Genomic DNA, 20,085 nt, shown 5'->3' on the forward strand with positions numbered 1-20,085 from the left:
TAGATGTCCTGAAAGCAGAGTTACATGCAATTGTGCAGTGCCAACATGTGTGCTAGGAACCACATTGCAAGAACAGTATACCCTCTTACCCGCTGAGCCTTCTCCAGTCCACCCCCTCCCCATCCCACCCTCCCCACTTTTTATTGAATACTTCAGGTTTTATTTGGTTATTAGCCTACTTTTTCCAGTAGGCTTTCATACTCAAAATGTTTTTTCTCTCTCTGCATCTAATTCTCTTTTTCTTTCTCCTTCTCTTTCTCTCTCCCTTATCTTCCCTTACTCCATTTATCTCACCAAAACTCCCCACTTAAAAATATTTATATGCAAACTTAGACTAAATTTTCCTAATTTATTATAAAGCAATGCCTGGAGGAAAAACAGATATTCAAGAAAATTTTGCTAGGGAATAAAAAAAGGAATGCATGCCACTGCCAAACCAGCTTTGATAAATAAGAAATCAAATAAGTTAGTAAGACCTATTCCTTACAACCAGAAAGGTGCTCTAAAATTCTTGAATAAAGTTTGATAATTTGTAAACAATACATTTAAAAGTATATGATCCATGTGTTGAAATTGATTCTAATTTTGTAAATAACAATGAAGTCATGAAATTACGTAAAAAATAAAAAAAGCTACATCAAATATTTCTTTTTACTTTATGAATTCTCTGTAACTTGTGCGTTATTTTATAATCATCAGGAAAAACACTTGAGATTTTTGTAACATTTGACAAACACACGGAGGCAGGAATCCTGCTTCTCAACTACTCCACCAAATACAGATACACATTGTCTGGAGGGAGGAGAGTCTCTGTAATATTTAACAGCTCATGCTCAATATTCTTCTAAAAATGGATAGTAAGGGTGATCCACCGCACTGAAAGAGAAGAAGAAACACTGGTTGTTCACGACTGACACTTATGATTGACAAAATAAGGACACTCATGATCTGAACCCACAAAATCTTCAGTGGACCCTGTCTTGCTAAATACAATGGAATACATCAGCAATTAAGGTTGTGGATCAACTGATTTCATTATTTTCTTCTTAGAATTTTATTATGATTGTCTGTGTGTCAAGACATGCTTGTGGAGGTCAGAGGACACCTGTGATGTAGCTTGGTAAAGGACTGTTCCAGGGGAGATGTCAGTGGACACCGAGAGGAGGAAGCTGAAAGAGAATGATGTTTTCCCTAGGACTTATTCATATCACCTTTGAGAGTCCATCTTCCACAAATATTATTCAAAGTACATGTTATACTGCTTTAGTATAAAGTTAGAATAGGTTTTAGTGGAAACAAAGTTAAAATAGTCTTGATGCATAGCTGTGCATTCATTATTATTGAATTCTCTTTTATTTCTTTGGATTACAATAAACACTAATGAGAAAGTATTTTCATGGGCCTCTTCCTATATCATGAGCCGTAGATAGTCTGCTCTCTGAGTCTAATGGGCAGGTGAACCCTGAAGACATTTGTTTTGGCCATATGTCATAGTGTATTCTTTAATATCAGTTCACAGTGAGGCAACTTTGACCATTTGGGGGGACAAGGTCACAAGGATTCTGTGTTTCAGTTGAACTCACTGTGTATCAAGGATGACTTTAAACTTCTCATCCTCCTGTTTCTGTCTCCCAGGGGCTAAGAATAATGGTTTAGGCTATCATGCCTGTTTTTTTGGCTTGGGAAGTGATGAACCAACCTGTCTCCAATCCCAGATTGGCCAGTTTTGAAATGGGGTTGTCTTGAGTCTCACTGCATATCTGAACTTCAGAAGGAATTTCTCTCTTCTGAGGTCCATAGGGATGCCTTCCTTTGTTGCAAACCTATTCTGAAAATCAGGTGGGTCTTCTGCAATGACACTGTATTAAAATACTTTCCTGTGTTGTTTCAGATCACTGAAAAGCTGGCTCTGGAAGCAGAGTTGCCACTTCCTGCATTTAAGACCCAAAGTATTTTTGTCTCAATGTATCCACCAAGGCCCCTTGTCTAGGGTTGGGATTCCCCCCCTCCACAAAAAAAAAAAAAAAAAAAACCTCTGACAGGGAATGAAGAAAGCAGTAAACAGCCCAAGAGTGAAAACATCATGCTTTTAGAGCAGTGACAGCTTTCCATAATGTAAATTGCCTGCCATGGGAAAAAGAAGCTGGAAGTTTAGCCATGGGAACTGCTTCATCTTCCCCTGTGACCTGCATATAATGATATACTGTTCTGCTGTGTGAACTCTGTTCCCATAGCACTTTGTTTACTCCCAAGAGGAGAATGCCTTCCACCTGCCAAGGAATGTCAAGGGTAAGATGTGTCCCCTCCCCTTATTAGCTGTGCAGCTTTGTGTGCTCAAAGGCATTATTCAAACAACTCCCTCCAGTCAAGAGATCTCCAGTCTCTTGAGCACTTCTAGTGATAAGAAATAATCTGAATGTTTTCCATCATTTCCCTCCCCCTCCTTTGAACTCTGAGCTTTCCATAATAAAGAAAACTTCACAGAATGGCAGTATAAAGGCATTCTTGATCTTAGAGTCCCTGGTTCTGTTGAATCTTGAATTTGACTTCAATTCCTCACCACCAGTCACTGGTAGATCTTCGTATTTCCAGGTCTCTACGGGATGTTATAAACACCCATTTGGATAATGTTATCTCTCTCTCTTCTGGGGTTTTTTGACTTGGAATCCTCACCCTAGGGGTTCACTCTTCTCTGCTCAAGACTGTCTATTAGGAACCGCCTCAACTTTCCCAGTTGGACTTTGCTGAATGTTTGTAAGCATCAAATTTATTAATACAACCTTTCTGCTGTCATGTGCTCTTTTACCTAGAAGCCTCACCTGAGTAGACCCTATTCTCTATTTGAGACCCTCTCTATTGAGAACTACGGCTGGTTGTTTTAAAGTTGCTGTCTCAGTCCATTTCTGGATATTTTGAGTGCACAATTTAATTATGTTTGCAACCTTTTTATCTGTCACCAGTTATTATTTTACACACACAAACACACAGACACGCAGACACACACACATACAGACACACACACACACACACACACACACACACATATATATATATTAAACTCACTCATTCAAAAGCAAATACTTAGCTAAACTGATAATTTCTTGGATCCTCTAGAACATCATCATGGCTCACCTCCATGTTTCAAAAAGGAAATAACCCATAAAGCAGTCTAGTGGGATTACTTACAATGACAATTTAACATATCGAAAATTTCTGTTGAGGCCATTAATCACTTTCATGTCTTCTGGGGTCAATTCAAAATCAAACACCTAGAAAGAAAGGCAGATTCAGAAAAAAATTAAAAATAATAAATAAATAAATAAGCCATTGAAGCGTCTCTCTACCTGAAAATATAAGGGTGATAGCACCAAGGGTGGCTTTAAGAGAAGAATTTTATTCACCATTAGCCTCCAGATGGCCTGGGTCTCACAACTTTTGGCTGAATATGGCAGGCTCTTCCTTTCCCCTTTCTTTCTTACTTTGAGTGCTTGTGAGTGTGCCCTCAGGCACACATACATACAGAAACTAAATATAGGGTAAATTTTTAACCATATGGGATTCTAAACAAAACAAATGAAAAAATCCCTGACTGAAATGAGATACTAGCTAGTACACATATGAGAAAGCAGTTAAGGAATAACTTTAATCATTGATTTCTTCATAAGGTCAGTCTATAAATTTATGTAGCTCCTATTCTTCATAGAGAAACACCAGTGATTAAAGGGGAAATTGCCATATATAACATCCCATACCACAGAAAGCATGCCAGTATATAACTAAATAATTGTAAGTTAATGGAAAACACACACAGACCCATGACTAGAACTATGGAAGTTAAAAAAAAAAAAAGCAAAAATGTATTGGAATAGTGCAGTAAATTAACCAGCAAGTAGTCGTATTTGGATTTAATCTTAATCCAAATTGTAGTCCTTAGTACAAATAGGGATTCAAAAAGCATAGAATACAAAAAATAGAAATGAAGTTATTTAAAGTTCTTTGCCATCTGAAAAGACTCCCACAACCAACTGAAGTAATGGAGATACAATAAGTTTGTTACAGAAATTGTGAAAGGCAAAACTAGTATGGAGGAAAACCAGGTTTTCACTGAAGGATTTTTCTTCTGCCTTTTCAAGCTGCTGTCTGTATCACACAAGTGGTGGTGGGGGGCAGCAATGCATGGGAGCAAATAAATAGCAAGTGTTCCCATTTGAGGGAAATCGCCCCCCCCCCCCCAGGACTCATTCTGGAGAAATGTCCCTGGGCCTTTACCTCGAAGTTCTCTTTGATTCTCTTCTCATTGAAGCTCTTGGCCAAAACCACCACACCCCTCTGTATCTGGTAGCGCAGGGCAATCTGGCCTGGAGTTCTGTTGTGTTTCTTGGCAATGGTCTTTAAGATGGGTTCCTCCAGAAGATATGGGCTATCACTGCTTACCCTGAAAAAAAATTCAGACATAAACTAACAGAGATAACAAATCTGGAATATGTTGCCCCCTTACCTATATTCTCAGACCTTTGAGAAGTACAATATAGTATAATTAAAGCAGAATTTTGTGAGTATTCACAGGCATTTATTTTTTATTGTAGCAATTATAAACAACTAAGTTATCCATCAGAAGATGGGAAGATAAATACTGTGTACAATAAGTATCCATATAGTAAAATATAGTAGAAATACAGAAACTTCCTTTTATCCTCAGAGGGACTGGGAATAGCACTGTTCCCAAAGTGTACTATAAATATGTATGTATATATATATATATATATATATATATATATATATATGTTTGTGTGTGTATATATATATATATATATATATATATACTTTTTCCAAGTTATATTTGATGAACAATTGAATCTTATATTTGATGGTATACAAAGCTAGCATGAATTTCCTTTTTCTTCTTGACAATTTCAGGATAGAAGATTCACTCTTATCATGGATCTTAGAAATCTCAGTGTATAAATTTTCTCTTTCATTAAGATGAGAATTTGCCCATTTTTAAATGAAGTAAGTGCCTCTTTTTGCCCTATTCACGATTCAAGCACTCCTATTCTTATGCTTTTGAGACATCAATAAGTAAAATAAAAGTTCCTTAAATGCAAGCCCTGCCATGCTATGATGGTTGTCCTGATAAACTAAACGATGAACACGTGACTAGTTAACATGGAGTAGATTTGGTGAAGATACACTGAAAAGGGGTAATCCTTGTCCCAGACAGCATGTGATTTCATCAAGTTACTTAGAATAATACGCAATTTCAAATTAAGAATTGCATATTTCTAAAATTTTTCCATTGATAATTTCAAGCTACCATTAATTGATAACTAAAAGTCTGGAAAGGAAAAGAAAAGAAGGAAGGAAGGAAGGAAGGAAAAGAAAGAAAAAAGACAAAGAGATAGAGAGGGAGGGAGAGGAAGGAAGGAAATAATTCAGGAGAATTGCTATAAAATTACATGAGCTCAGGTAATTGTGATGACACAGGCCAAAAAAAAAAAAGCATAGACATGTGAATTCCAGATAGGCATTGGAGCATAAGTCTGCAATCCTAGCACTTGGGAGACGGAAGCAGGAGGTCCCCATTCATGAGTTTGAAGACAGCCTGCTCTACATGGCATGATCCTAATTTAATCCATTCTCCTTAACCAAAAATACAGCACTCCTGAAGAAAAGGCAAAACTTCTCTAGAACAAATGAACAGTACAAAATCTAATAGTCTGAGAAGTGGCGAAACTGTCTCAGAAGTAATAAGAACCTGAAAGGCATACAAAAGGCTATTTATTATTATTATTGATTAACATCTGTTTTATTTTGTTTACTTAAGAAAATCAAGGTTTTACAAATAAGGCTAAGCTCAGGACAAGATAATGTCTTTGATAGTCACCAAAATGTCTTCTTTCTTATGCTCTGTCTTAGTTATGGTTTCTAATGCTATGATAAAGCATCATGACAAACACAGCCTAGGAAGGAGAGGGCTTATCTCATCTTACACTTCCCATCACAGTCCACCCTCAAAGTGGTTCATAGCAGGAGCTGAAGCAGAGGCCATTGAGGAAGGTGGCCACTGCCTTGTTCAACTTGTTCTCATATACAGCTCTGGACCACAATGGTGGCCCCACCCACAGTGGGCTGGGCCCTCATACATCCAATAGTTAATAAAAACAATATCACACAGACTTGCCTATTGGTCAATCTTATAGAGGCAATATAGTTATTATTATAACTAATTTTTTTTAGTTATAATTTCCTCCTACCAGATAAGTCTAGGCATGTGTCAAGTGTCAAGTTAACCAAAAAAAAAGAAAGAAAAAAATCAACCAGTGTGGGCATATGCAAATCTACTGTCTCTGAGTCTACAAACAGAACTCAGAATTCACTGATAAATGTAATAGCAGTACTATTTTCATAAGCCTATGGAATTTTAATATATCAATGCACATACAACTATAAATTCATGAATTCAGCTGCATATAAACTTTGAAAAATCTCTTGTAACAGGTTAGATACCCTGCAAGTCAATATCACCACTTAGAAAGATGTCATGTTTTCTTCTGGGAATTCTCTTTTGGGTTTCTGTATAACATTAGCTGATTTTATGAGGGAAGATGGTTCTAAGTCCCTCCTAAATTAAACATTAAATATTGCAGAAATAAGAAAGTTTCTAGAAAGGATATGAATGTGGGTTTTACATTCTACCCACTTGTCAAAATGGCATTGCTAGGATATATGTAGTCTCAACTCTGTAAACTGGGCCTTAAAATCTATTTTTAGAACTATGCTTATTAGTGCTGCAAACAGGTAGACAGATAAAGCAAGAATAAAAGACCACTGTGAAGCCTGATGTTCAACCCTGGTGCATAGGAACTTCTGCACTGTTGAAATTGTTTCTTCATAGTTGAACTTTTCCACAAGGTTAAAAGTTAATGTTTGTCAATGTGGAATTATTGACATAAGGAAATAAAGTCCAATGGTCTCATTACCAGTTTGGGTCTCTGTGGGATCCCAGGGCACTGTAGGCAACTAGAACAATGTCTTTGGACTTGCAGAACTCCAGGAGTTTGCTCTGGTTGAGATATGGGTGACATTCTACCTGTAAATTTCCAAAACAATACGGTATTAGAATGTATGAGCCAACAAGGTCATGCAGATTTTAAAAGTGTCTTGAGGGCAGATTTACTTCTATACTGACTTCAGTGCAATGTGTTTCAAAGTTCCCTGAAATACTTTCTTCTGTCCTTTTATTAGTATTTTAAGATTAAAATCTCCCATTTCTAACTTGCAGTCTCTGTCAGTTTCTTTTCTTTCTCTCTCTCTTTTTTTTTTGGATTTTTTTTTCGAGACAGGGTTTCTCTGTGGTTTTGGTTCCTGTCCTGGAACTAGCTCTTGTAGACCAGGCTGGCCTCGAACTCACAGAGATCCGCCTGCCTCTGCCTCCCGAGTGCTGGAATTAAAGGCGTGCGTCACCACTGCCCGGCTGTCAGTTTCTAGAATGAAGCTATAGCCTGTTAGAGCAAGGACTGGGTATAGCCATTGTTAGAAGACTGCAAGCTTTTGCCCTTGGAGAGGGAAGAAGTGGAAGCCTTGTAGTAGGACCAGATGTCCAAGGGGAAAAAAGGAGGGGAGAAAGATAAACAGGAGTGGCCACACTGGATGGGGAAATGCCATGCCTTTTAAGCTTTAGGAACTCACATTACTTTCGTCTTCTGTTATCAAGCCTTTTGCTCTGATCCTCAATGTATAAGAAATTCAAAAGCAACCTACCAAACTATCACAGTGATCAGTGACTAGTTTCCCCTATCATGTGGGGACCTTTAACAGGATAAGTTGCTTGATTTCTTTCATAAACAGATCGAAGGAGAAAGAGAGTAAGTGAGAACAAAGGATAGGGAGAAGGGAAATGAAGGAGTAAGGATGGAAAGGGCATATGCATGTAAGAGAATGAATCCACTGATTTCAAGAAAAACTTCATAGACACACCACCCAGTGGAAATGTTTGGCCATTTTACCTCTCTACTTTGAATCAATTTGCTCTAAAACAAAAGCAAGGTGTGGTAGCGGGGGATAGCAGAGTAGTGGGGTACATGCCTTTTATCCCAGCACCCAGGAGACAGAGGTAAGCAGATCTCTGTGAGTTCAAGGCCATTCTGCGCCACAGAGCAAGTTCAAAGACAGGCTACAAAGCTACACAAGAATACCCTGTCTTAAGTAAGCAGAGAACTCTCAAGAAAGAAATATAAAATTGCTGAAAGGCACATAAAGCAATCTCAACATTCTTAGCTATCAGAGAATCACAAATCCAAACAACTCTGAGATTCCATCTTATGAATGTCCAATGACCCATAAGAATGACCAAGACCAAAAACATTGATGACAGCTTATGCTGAAGAGGTTGTGGGGTAAATGGAACACTCCTCCATTGGTGGTGGGAGTGCAAATTGGTACAGCCTCTTTGGAAATCAGTATGATGATTTCTCAGAAAATTAGGAAACAATCTACCTCAAGTCCCAGCAATATCACTTTTAGGTATATACCCAAAGGATGCTCAATTATACCACAAGGACATGTGCTCAACTATGTTTATAGAAGCATTATTTGCCATACTCAGAGACTGGAAACAATCTAAATGTCCCTCAATCAAGAATGGATAAAGAAAATGTGTGGTACATTTACACAAAAGAATACTACACAGCAGAAAAAATAATGACATCTTGAAATTTGCATGCAAATGAATGACTCTAGGAAACATCATACTAAATGAAGTAAATCCAGACCCAGAAAGACAAATATAACATGTGCTCACTCATAAGTGGATTTTAGACATAAAGCAAAGAAAAGCAGCATACAATTCACAACCACAGAGAACCTAGAAGACAATGAGGACTGTAAGAAAAACATACATGAATCTAATCTACATTGGAAGTACAAAAAGTCAATATCTTCTGAGTAAATTGGGAGTGTGGGAATCATGGGAGAGGTCAGAAGAGGGAGTGGGAAAGAAGGGAGGGGAGCAGAGAAAAAATATATATCACTAAAAACAATAAAAAAACCTGTCTTAAAACAAATAATAAATAAATACAAAAATAAAACAATGTGTCAATGTGTAACAGGGTATAGTGACAAACACTTATCTACTAAGGAGAGTAAGGCAGGAAGATTAAAATTTCAAGGTCAACTAGATCATTCAGAGAAAGCCTACCTCAAAATAATTCATTACAGATCACAAGCTAAAACTTAGTGTTAGAGCATTTGCCTACTGTGTGTGAGGCCTCTGGTTCAATCCCAGACACCATGAAAATAAAAAGATGTGATTATACTTTGACACTCAAGATATTTAGTGATATCAATCTTTGCTGAAAGTGTAGGTGTCTTAACAGTGTTCAAGCCTTGTTAATTATTTTAAAATATGGGCTAAAACTGTATGATATGTGCCTTAAAACTTCAAATAGTATGTATATGACAAATTTGTAGAGAAGAGAAATTATTGCTTGAGTGTGTTGATGGGCGCAGATGAAGGAAGTTGTACTCACACAATTCTCAGCGCGTTTGTAGCTTTAAATTCTACAAAGGTTAAAAGTCTTTGAAAGTTATTAAATAAATTTTTCATTATAAATTTAGGAAAGAAACAAACAAAAACTGTCTAGGGTGCCATGAGAACAATGCAGGAGGAAGACAATTTTGCTCTGCTTTATTTCAATCAAGTTTTTTTTAAAGATTTTATATGATTTTCAGTACAGCACACATTGTGAGTGTTACTGAGCAGTGGTATTCCATCTAAGAGTTGTGATTTCAGTCAATAAAACTGCCTTCCCCTGTCTTGTTTTTTCCGTTCTAGTCAATGTGAGCCATAATTGATATTTCCTGTCTCAGTTAAAATAGCTATAACCTAAATAGTTGGTTTGAAACAGAGATTTGGGGAGTATCGAGGAAGGAAGAAGTTTGTGAAGAACAGAAGGTAAGGCACAGCCCAGGTGAACTAGAGCTCACCTGATTGCAAGTGGGCTTGTACTTTAGCCCTGGTTTGTTCAGAATCAATTCCAGCTGTTTGCGGTTGAAATTGGACACCCCGATGGACTTGGTTAAACCTAAGTCTTTACACTTCTCCAGTGCCTGTGGAGGAAGAAAGTATGTAGTTAGTCCTATTTGTACTCTGCCCTTTGGAGATTCTCCTTGGGCTTTTTTGAACAATTACATAATAATTTCAGTTGCTTACATAATAACTTCATTTACTTACATAATTTTGGTTACAATTTCAATACAATGTTGACACTTGAATACAGCCTTGCCTAAGGTACTCACTTGCAATGAATACACATTTGTCTGCTCATTCATTTACATGCACATTGAGAACAGCAAGTACGTATAAGTCTCCCCTTACCTTCCCCACCCTCGTCAGTGGCATCTGTTTTCATGCCAGCATTATAATGGTTCTTCAATAAATGCCGTCATAGTCAACGAAAAGAATACTAGGATCTTGTGCTAGGTAAAATGTACTGTTACATTTTCCCTTTATTGTTGAAAAATTGTATACAGGCAAGATTCATTCTCTATCACAACCTGCTCTGCGCTGAGGCAGATTACACTTCTCCAAAGACGTGTTTATGTGTCCTGGAATAGTATTGTAACCCTTCTTGAGTGTCTTTCAGTTGATTCCCTTCATATAGCTTATATTGTTAATGGGATCTAGGAGGCAAAGAAATGTCTACCTCAAATCATAGCTGAGATTAAAATTAAACTCAGCCCCTCTCAACTCTTCCTCTATAGATGAGATTACAGAAAGACAGAGAAGGGATTGTGGTGGTTGTTGCTGTTGTGGTTTATTCTTCTCTCATGTGTTATATCCCTACCACAGTTCCCTGTACCACCACTCCTCCCATTCCTCCTCCTCATTCCCTCTCCCCTATATCCACTCCTCATCCATTCTCCTACAGGAATGAGCAGGACTCCCAGAGATATCAGCTGAACACAGAATAGTAAGGTATTATAAGACTAGGCATTATGATATGCCTTAGACTTGTCAGTTAATGAAACAAAATCCATCTCTTCTAATTCTTTATTAATTGGTTCCTCTCTTGCCACACAGTGCTTATTGCCTACATACATACCTCCCATGTATCACGAATGTCCACTACATCTAAAATAATTTTTCCACTGGCATCCTTAGGCACAAGTTCCTCTCCAGGCTAGAATGAAGAGAGAAAAGGAAAGTTAACAAAACTTTCTCTAATAATCTACTTCTAGTGGCAAATGAACTTACTCATCCAGCACTCAGGAGATAGTATTAATCACTCTGTGTGTGAGAGAGTGCACATACATGTAAGCATGTATGTCTTTAAGATGAGACTATGGAGAAAAATAGTGAAATTATCTAATAGATTATACCAGAATATTTTCCCCTTGATTGCTAACACTTTTCTTCCTTGGGAAAGAAGGACTGAATCTCACCAACTATGAGGACTCTTCCCATTGGATTTCCATATCCCAATGACAGAATAATGTAAAAGATAGCACTTTTGCTATTAATCATGAGCTTCTGTTGCACTTTATGATGACTCAATTCTGAGTCAATGAATCTATCAGATCTGATCAGCAAACCTGTACCATAATAAAAAAAAATGAAGCCATGAGACCCAAAGATGCCCAGATGTTGGTTAACCAAATATAGATCCCTGTGTCCTAGAGTGAGAGATAGACATAGGCGAGAACATGCCCTGATGAGATAGAGACTTCCCCTGGAGTCTCAGAAGTCTCCACAACCGGGGACATGCTGATGATAGAAGGAGTGAAGTCGTTGAACTTCAACCTTCCTGAAGCCTGGAGGATGAGCATTTTAAGAAGTCTTGCCTGTGGTATCTCTCAGCTGTCACACAGTTTCATAATCACTTACCCATTCAGTTCATCTCAGATTGATGTATCATGCAGAGTAAAAACCCAGAAAAAATCTCATTGGCCTGACATAACATATCTAGGGAATAACAATCCAAAAGTTACCTTCATAGCAATCGGTGCATGAATAATACAGAGATCTACATAATCCAACCCAAGTTTCTTCAGTGATCTCTCCAGGCACTGACAAACCAACTCTGGTCTAAGGAAAGTCGTCCAAATCTACAGTTTCCAAACAGAATCACACATTGTGGTGAAATGATTGACATGTGCTATGGTGGTCTCAGCTAAGCAAAGAGCATCTGGAGCTAAGTTTTTATGTATTTTTATTAAAATTTTTTCATACAATTTGTATCATGATTTTTCCCTCACCCAACTTTTCCCAGAAATTCTGCAGAACACTACTCAAATTTATGTTATTCATCATAGATCACATCCTCAATAGAATACTGAGATTTACTTGAGTGATGACAATGTGAGAAGAATGAGCAGAATTCAGAAAACAACCAAATTCAACGCTTCAAGAACTATAAGTTTTGGTCTCGAAAAAGTCAAGAAATGTTGAGTTGGATGTGGGACAAATAGAGAGAAGATATATAGCAAAACATTAAATCATGGAGCTGAGCAACATCTAGTAGAAAACCTCACCCCATTGAGGTAGCCAGATGGAATTTCCCAGTTAAAAGTCTATCCTTGGCAGAGTGATGATGTATCCTCTTGGGTGAGGCTTCCAAGTAATTGAATAAACAGCAGTAAAGTAGACAAAGGATTTACTGTTCTTAGCAAATCCAGAACCAATTCTAAAAGATCCCATCTAAAAACAAGCTGTCACCAATGTAAACATAGGTAGGAGACATCTGTAGAGACCTCAGCTCAGATGGAATCACACTGGCAGGCTGCCTTTCCACCTGAGGAAATGTTACAAATACCATTCCATTCAGTGCAGATTTCAGAAAAGGATTTTTCCTTTCGTGAACAGTATTCTCAACCTTACTTAAGAATCTACAGAAGAATTAGTTACTCAGGGCCCAGAGAGGCCAGATTATCCAACAGAACTGTGTCCTTACTTTGTATCTGGACAACCTCTGATATTCAGAGATACTGAGTATCTGTATCCCACATTTATGATATTTTGGGGACAAAACAAGACTTTATTTTTAATTTTTTTATTTATAGTGGTTTTTTTTTTTGTGTGTGTGTGTTAGAGAGAGAGAGAGAAAGAGAGACCAACAGTGCATGTACACAGATACCACACATGTAGGAATAGGATAATAGGATATAAGGAATCATTTCTTTTCTACCATGTACTTGCCAGGGATAAGAGGTTAAGAGCCATGACAGCCTGTATCTTTACCCACTGAGTCATCTTGTTGGTTGATGATTCTTCTATATGTTTCTATAATGTGGCTTTGCAATAAAGTCATGATTCAATCTGAGACCAAGGAGGTGGTGTCTTCTTCCTTATTAAGATATCGGAGTTGACAATGGCTTTCAGCCATTCTGTCCAAAAGTGCTCACCTTGGTGGTGTAGAATAAATCCTCCCTCTTCACAGTTCCATCAGCCATCTTGTCTCGGAGAGCCTGTCCAACTTCTTCCTCATTTTGGTAGAAGTATGCAGCATCTATGTGACGGAAACCTATATCAATGGCTATTTTGGTGGCCTCATTAGCCTCGCTCTTTGGAGTCTATAAGACAAGAGTAGGAAAAGTTGGAGATGTGACAAACTCAGGGAAAAAAGTCGTTTATATCCTCATTACATTTTTTATTTTTTGCGAGTTGCAGCCAGCCCTATGGTTGATCTTGTTTAATGATACAAACTTAATAATAGATTTACAACCTATCTGGAGACACAGACTACAGAAGGATTAACTTCTAAATCTTGATTGAATAAATTAGTGATGTGAGATTCTTATGAAGCATGTCAATGCAAGTTTCATTCAATAAAGATCAGTTGGAAGGAACTAGCTAGCAGGAAAGCAGCATACTGGGAGAAAAATTCTAAGGCCCTCAGTATATAGGACTGGTGTACATATACATAGGTATTTGTGAGGTGATGAATGAAAATTAGTTCCTATTTCCCATTGCTCTCAATTTTGCCCAAATAATTCTTCAGTTAACTCAAGATTCTTTTATTCCCTTCATTTTGCAGGTCTCTGCATTCAGCATTATGCATTAAGCATTTACTGAGTGCTGCCTTCTAGCCCAATACTATGTTAGGCTCTTGAGTACTAGGCATTTTTTTAAATTTTTAAAATTTATATATTTATTAAAAATTTCCACCTCCTCCTATTTCCCTCCCACTCCACCTCCCTCTGCAGTCCTAAGAGAAGTCAGGGTGTACTAGGCATTTTTCCTTGAACACAGTGGCTTCCCTTCTTCCATGAGGTTTCTGGAAGAAATGAAGGAGACAGTCCTTACACAAGAAAGTATGAGAAGTGGATGGGATAGCTCACACCTACAATCCTAGCACTTGGGAGATGGAGAGGCAGGAAGATCAGATGGTCAAGTTCATCCTTATCGACATAGTAAGTTCATGGTAAGCACAGGACCATGAGACCTTGTTTTAATCAAAATCATTATCATCTTCCTCCTCATTACCCTCATCTTAACAGCTTTTCAACTATGCTTCAAATGCCTCTATTTTGTTGTGAAAACCACACGGAAATGTATATTTAGAATTTGCAGACTTCTATAATTCACAGGATGATTTTTAATGACAATTAGAAGCTTGATCATGAACACTAAATTGGTTAATTATCAAGAGTGACAGAATTTACCAGGATTGCTTTAATATGCATATGCAAAAATATATATTGTGCACAATGTTGGTAAATTGTCATAGGCTGTTAAAGCTCATTGAGAAGCTGACTCTAGAAGCAGATTTTCCTCTCCACCAACTTCAGACCCAAACATGTTTATGTCAATTGTCCTTGAAAACTCTCTGCTCTGGGTCAGGTTGACCCTCTGGCTTTGTACCGGGAAAAAGAAAATCTCAATCAGCGAACAGCATTGAAAACATTCCTAAAAACAGAATATTAATCATTCCCAACAGAGGTGATTGTTATTTATCTCATGATATGAAAATGCTACAGCATGAGGAAGGAGAAGAGGAGGAGAGGAAGCAGAAACAACAGAAGGAGATGGTGAAGGAGGAGAAGTAGTAGGATGAGGAGAAGGAGAAGAATAAGGAGATGGAGAAGGAGAAGGAGAAAAGAAGAAGAAGAAGAAGAAGAAGAAGAAGAAGAAGAAGAAGAAGAAGAAGAAGAAGAAGAAGAAGAAGAAGAAGAAGAAGAAGAAGAAGAAAGTTGTCCCACAGGAAGCTGATTCATAGGGAGAGAGAGCTAAATAAGGAATTCCAATTTACTGCCTCAGTTTTCACAGTTAGTTTTTGCTGGATACAGTGAGCATCCAAATTTATTGATGTCAACTCTCTCTGATGCTAGTTTTTCAGTTACTTGGAACCCTCACCCAAGGAGATTCTTCATTCTGCCCAGGATGTACATTTAACTGGATAATTCCATCTGGTTACCTCAATGGGGTTCTTACAGTTTCTACTAGATGTTTTTCAGCCCCTAATTTTTTTTTTTTTTTTGGTTTTTTTTTCGAGACAGGGTTTCTCTGTGGCTTTGGAGCCTGTCCTGGAACTAGCTCTGTAGACCAGGCTGGTCTCAAACTCACAGAGATCCGCCTGCCTCTGCCTCCCGAGTGCTGGGATTAAAGGCGTGCGCCACCATCGACCGGCAGCCCCTAATTTATTGTTTTGCTTTATATCTTCTGCATTTCTCTGTTTGCCCCTCATAATTTCTACTTTTACTTTTCTTGCATATATTTAATGAATCACTCATTCAAAATCAAAAGTATAGCCATCATAGATGATACTCTAGACAAGTAAAATATGTATTAGTCCTTTCTAGTTTAAATACTACTTTATTGATTTTAATGCTTATTTTTACTGACAAAAATTGATCCACTAATGTTACATGCTGGAAGTTTACATGAGTCTGTCCCTTCGTCTGCATCAGAAGTAGGAAGATTGAAGGGTAGAATGTTAAATTCATATCCAGAAATCCAGAGTGAGAGTATCTACATGTAGCAGATGCCCAGAGAGCTGATAACTACTCTTCTGACCAGTTATTGTTACTAGAAAAAGTACCACACCTTAGTAAGCTGCTGCTGGGTGCCAGTCAAGATAATAATATTTACAAAATTTCCTCAAATTTCAATCAGTGTATAGTTTAATAATTAAATCTGATTTAATCAGATATCCTGTGTTTGTATTGCTCCCAGAACACTTAGGTAGACAAAGATTATCACAAAGCATAAAATGGAGCAGGCTTTTCTTACAGAAGTGACCCCATAGGGAGGTCATTCATTGAGTAGGAATCAAGTTCAGAATAAAAACTCCTACTAGATTGCAAAAGAAGCTTCTGTTTATTCCTTTCTATTTCTCAATGGCATGTATTACATTTACTTTTACAAGTGAAAGCATTATGTAAGAATGTTTTTGTTTTGTTTCCTAAGATACAAGTCTGTCTTTAACTACAGTACCAAATGTCAATTAAAACAAACTGGTTCTGTTCAATACTAATACTTTGTCATTCTTCAACCAACATTGAATATATTGATCCTTCTCATTTGGAGACAATCCTTCCCAAGCCACCCAATGCTTCTATTACCTGTGACTAGCATTTAACAATTTCAGTTCACTACAATGACTTATTGGGTGTGTACATAATAAGTTAGGTAAGAAGTATGATCCCATTCCCTTGTTACTTTATATTTTGCAAGTCTTCAACACTAACTTATGAATGAAATTATTGTAGATTCTCAGAGACATTTTTTAAAAGTTGGACTTACATTGTAAATATTTATCTTTATGCTCATAGATTAGTGCCTCTCTCGGTCTTCATCAAAGATTTTTTTTTGCCATAGACAATGACTAATACCAGGACCCACAACTGTTTCTGACCAGAGAACAGGTGTCAGTGATGGGCTCACCCATAAATGGAACTTCTATAGCTTACCCTTTCTTCAAGAGGCTAAGGGAATGACATGGAAGAGGAGGAGGAAAGAGTGTAAGAAACAGAGATCACGAAACAGGAAAATTTATACAACAGTATCTTCTGTATGGGATGGATGCTTGTATTCATGAGCTGATAGCAGCTATCATTGTCTGCAGAAACCCTCCACAATATCAATCCAGTCAACACTGCAATGCAGACTGAAAATGGGCTGACAAGACCTTGTTCCCCTTTCTCCTCTGCTCCTAAAAAAAACTGCTACTGAAAGTTAATGACTTCCGGGAAATAGAAAATCCATTCACTTCAGACATGTGGCCATAAGTAGGTTGGCCATGTTCTTGTGGAAGGCCTCATATTCAAGTGCATATAGTCAGTATTAATGATTTTAGTGGGTTATTTAAAGAGAGAGAGAGAAGGAAGAGAGGGAGGAGGAGGAGGAAGTTGAAAAAAGAAATGAAGTTGGGAAAGAGATGTGAGAGTCTAAGCATAGTTGGAGATATGGAATGAGTGATGCAGAAAATGAAACACATTGTGTACCTGTATGAAATTTTAAAATTTTTTCAAATACTTGATATTCTTTAACAAACACATCTTCTTCCAAAAAACTCATACCAAAGCTGAAGTCCAATGACCCTATTGTTAGCCATTTTCTCTTCTATCCATTGCCCACAGGGATTTCTAACCAAGACTAGAATGCAGAAGAAACCTGAGCTTTAGATGATAAAAAGTTAAAAATTAATAAGAATACTTATATCAAGGATTCATTATACTTACAGATGTAATTACTTAAATATACAGCAAGCATTGAGATTTGTCAGGAAACAATGTTAATAACAATAATGACATAATCTGCCTACAAAATCCTTAACCTCCAAATCTACAGACCTAACATCTTGGCATCTCAGCAGGTACCAATACTCATTCTCAAGCATGAACAGAAGTAAATTGTAGACAGGGAAAGGGAAGCCCAGGTGAATCATCCACCAGGTGCAGGTCTCCTGCCTTCTGAATGCACTTCCAGATATCTAATGCTTTAGTTTGCTAGAGTCCCACTTACATGATCTGGAGCAAACGTGCCAAATCCAAGCACTGGCATCAAGTTTCCATCATTCAGCTTCACTGAACAATTATGTTTGAGATCCATGGTGTCCACAGCCCAACAAGTCTGACTCTTGTCTCTTCTTCCTAAGTAACCTGAGCTAAATAAAAGGCATACCTCTAACACTATTTATATCTGTCAAGACAGGCGGGGCCACGCAACAGCTCCATGGTTGGAGTGAGTCCATGGCCTTTCTTATAAACCCTTTATGTCTCTACAACAAACACACCCAGAAAGCTTATGTATTAAAAGATGTTTGATTTTCAGCCCCTAAACAAAAAAGGTAGCTTTGACAATCTGCCCCTGATAATTACACCAGACTTACTTTATAAGATGCAAAACTATCATCAGGGTGTTCATTTCTAAACATGAATTCTGATAAGAACCTTAGTTAATTTCCTCACCCTGTATTTGTTTTATAAGTCTTAACAAAAGTACTTCATAAATTTTCTCAAATAAAGCTTGATATCTGTACCCAATGTAATGTTTTGTCTCTTTAAGAGGCAAGTCATGCCCACTTCCTTCCTGCTTGTAGTCTCAGCCTCACTCTCTCTCTTCCTGTCCCTCTCTCAAAGAGGCAGCTTCTGCCTCTCCCCACTTCTCCCCTTACTCCTTTTCTCTCCTCTCTCTTTCTCTCTCTCCTCCCTTTTCCCCTTTTCTTTCCCCACCATGACAGTAAAAAATGTTCAATTTCATTCTGTATGGTGTGTCTATCTCTGTTTCTCCCACCCACCACCTGTTGTCGCTGCCGGGGACCAGACACCTTCCCTGCCATGTGGTCTCTGGGACTGGCTGCTTTTGGGTCCTCAGCAGTCCCAGAGACTTACAGTATCTGTGTCTCCCACCTGCCACCTGCCCACAACAGCTCACTGGGGACCAGGCAGCTGCCACATGGTTAGGGACCAGCCACCTTGGCTTGTGGATCTGCCACGTGGTCTCCACCACACAGGAAGCTGCTGGGGACCCACAGCAAATCCATTAAACCCAAGCACACAGACAACAAAATTCCTTTGGAATATTCACTTTCAACTTAGTTATCTAATTTTCTTATTCCATGTGTTAAAGTTTCACTCAAAATTCAGATTCTCTCTATTTTACTTCTTTAATAAGTTTTATGTCAGAGTCCAACCCCAACATAAACTATCTCTCTGGACCAGCGTGAAGGCGGAGGAATAATTGAGACACCCCTCACACAGCAATATCAGAAGGGTGTCTCAGGGTTCATTCAAATCCTGAAGATTACTTGCATTTATTTTCATTAGCATTCTGTTTCCAGGGTGGTAGGACTGAAGTCACCTCTGAAGCCCTGTCACTAGCTTGGATTAACACCTCTTCCCAGGTGGTCCTCATAATTACAAAGAAGGAACAGAACAACATCAGCATATTCTGACCTCAGGAGACAGCCAGTCTGAAAGTGCTTTTCATACCTCAGTTGCTATTGTGTCTTGAGAGCTTGGCTGCCAATTCAATGCAGAATTATGTGGCCTGTATAATATTGCCCCCCAATTTACTCTCTCTTAATAATTTTAAAATAAAAACTTGTGCTTCTGCACCAGGGCAGAAGGTCATGCCTGCCTTTGGCAAATCCCTTTCCATTTACCCAAAATTACCTGTCATAGGAGGTCAGGCATATTTATAACTTCCAGTCTTAGGCTTTCTTGAAAGGAGAGACTTGAAACCCATCATTGACTGCTGACCTCTGTGATAAAAAGAGATTATGGGAACAGATACTTTTGGGCTCTGTGTTTTGGACCCATACTTTTTTGTTAGGATAAATTAAAATGCTTTATGAATAATCATGCTCACAAAGGCTATAGTCTCCTATTTAAAAAAGAAGAGATTCACTTGAGTTGAAAATGTTTTTTTCAGCTAGTTTAGAGCACCTCTTAAATCCTTTACATTGTATCAAAATTTAAAATTTTTAACATATGCATTAAATCCCAACATTTACAGGGTGTGTCAGACTTTTACCAACATCTTATAAGCAGTTACAAATATCAGCAGGGCAGTACCATAATTCAGCATTATTGATCAATACCAAATTTTCTCAACATCTTATATGCAATTACAAATATTATCAG

The 20,085-nt window shown here is 37.9% G+C and overlaps 2 protein-coding genes across 2 annotated transcripts in view; one reads left to right on the forward strand and one right to left on the reverse strand.

Moving 5' to 3' along the window:
• LOC130885468 (aldo-keto reductase family 1 member C13-like) overlaps window positions 1-20,085 on the forward strand; it is a 288,678-nt gene that overhangs the window by 60,631 nt on the left and 207,962 nt on the right. The gene's annotated exons all lie outside the window — the stretch shown is intronic.
• Window positions 647-19,634, reverse strand: LOC130885476 (aldo-keto reductase family 1 member C15-like). Its single transcript, XM_057786979.1, has 10 exons — window positions 19,615-19,634; window positions 17,963-18,104; window positions 13,402-13,569; window positions 11,989-12,105; window positions 11,103-11,180; window positions 9,985-10,107; window positions 6,981-7,090; window positions 4,270-4,435; window positions 3,187-3,269; window positions 647-876 (listed from the first exon to the last, which is right to left on the reverse strand). Exons 2-10 carry the CDS (start codon window positions 18,047-18,049, stop codon window positions 834-836), a joined length of 975 nt encoding a protein of 324 aa, XP_057642962.1. The 5' UTR covers window positions 18,050-18,104; window positions 19,615-19,634; the 3' UTR covers window positions 647-833.

Source organism: Chionomys nivalis, chromosome 13 (genome assembly GCF_950005125.1).
Source record: "Chionomys nivalis chromosome 13, mChiNiv1.1, whole genome shotgun sequence".
Taxonomy (NCBI): domain Eukaryota; kingdom Metazoa; phylum Chordata; class Mammalia; order Rodentia; family Cricetidae; genus Chionomys; species Chionomys nivalis.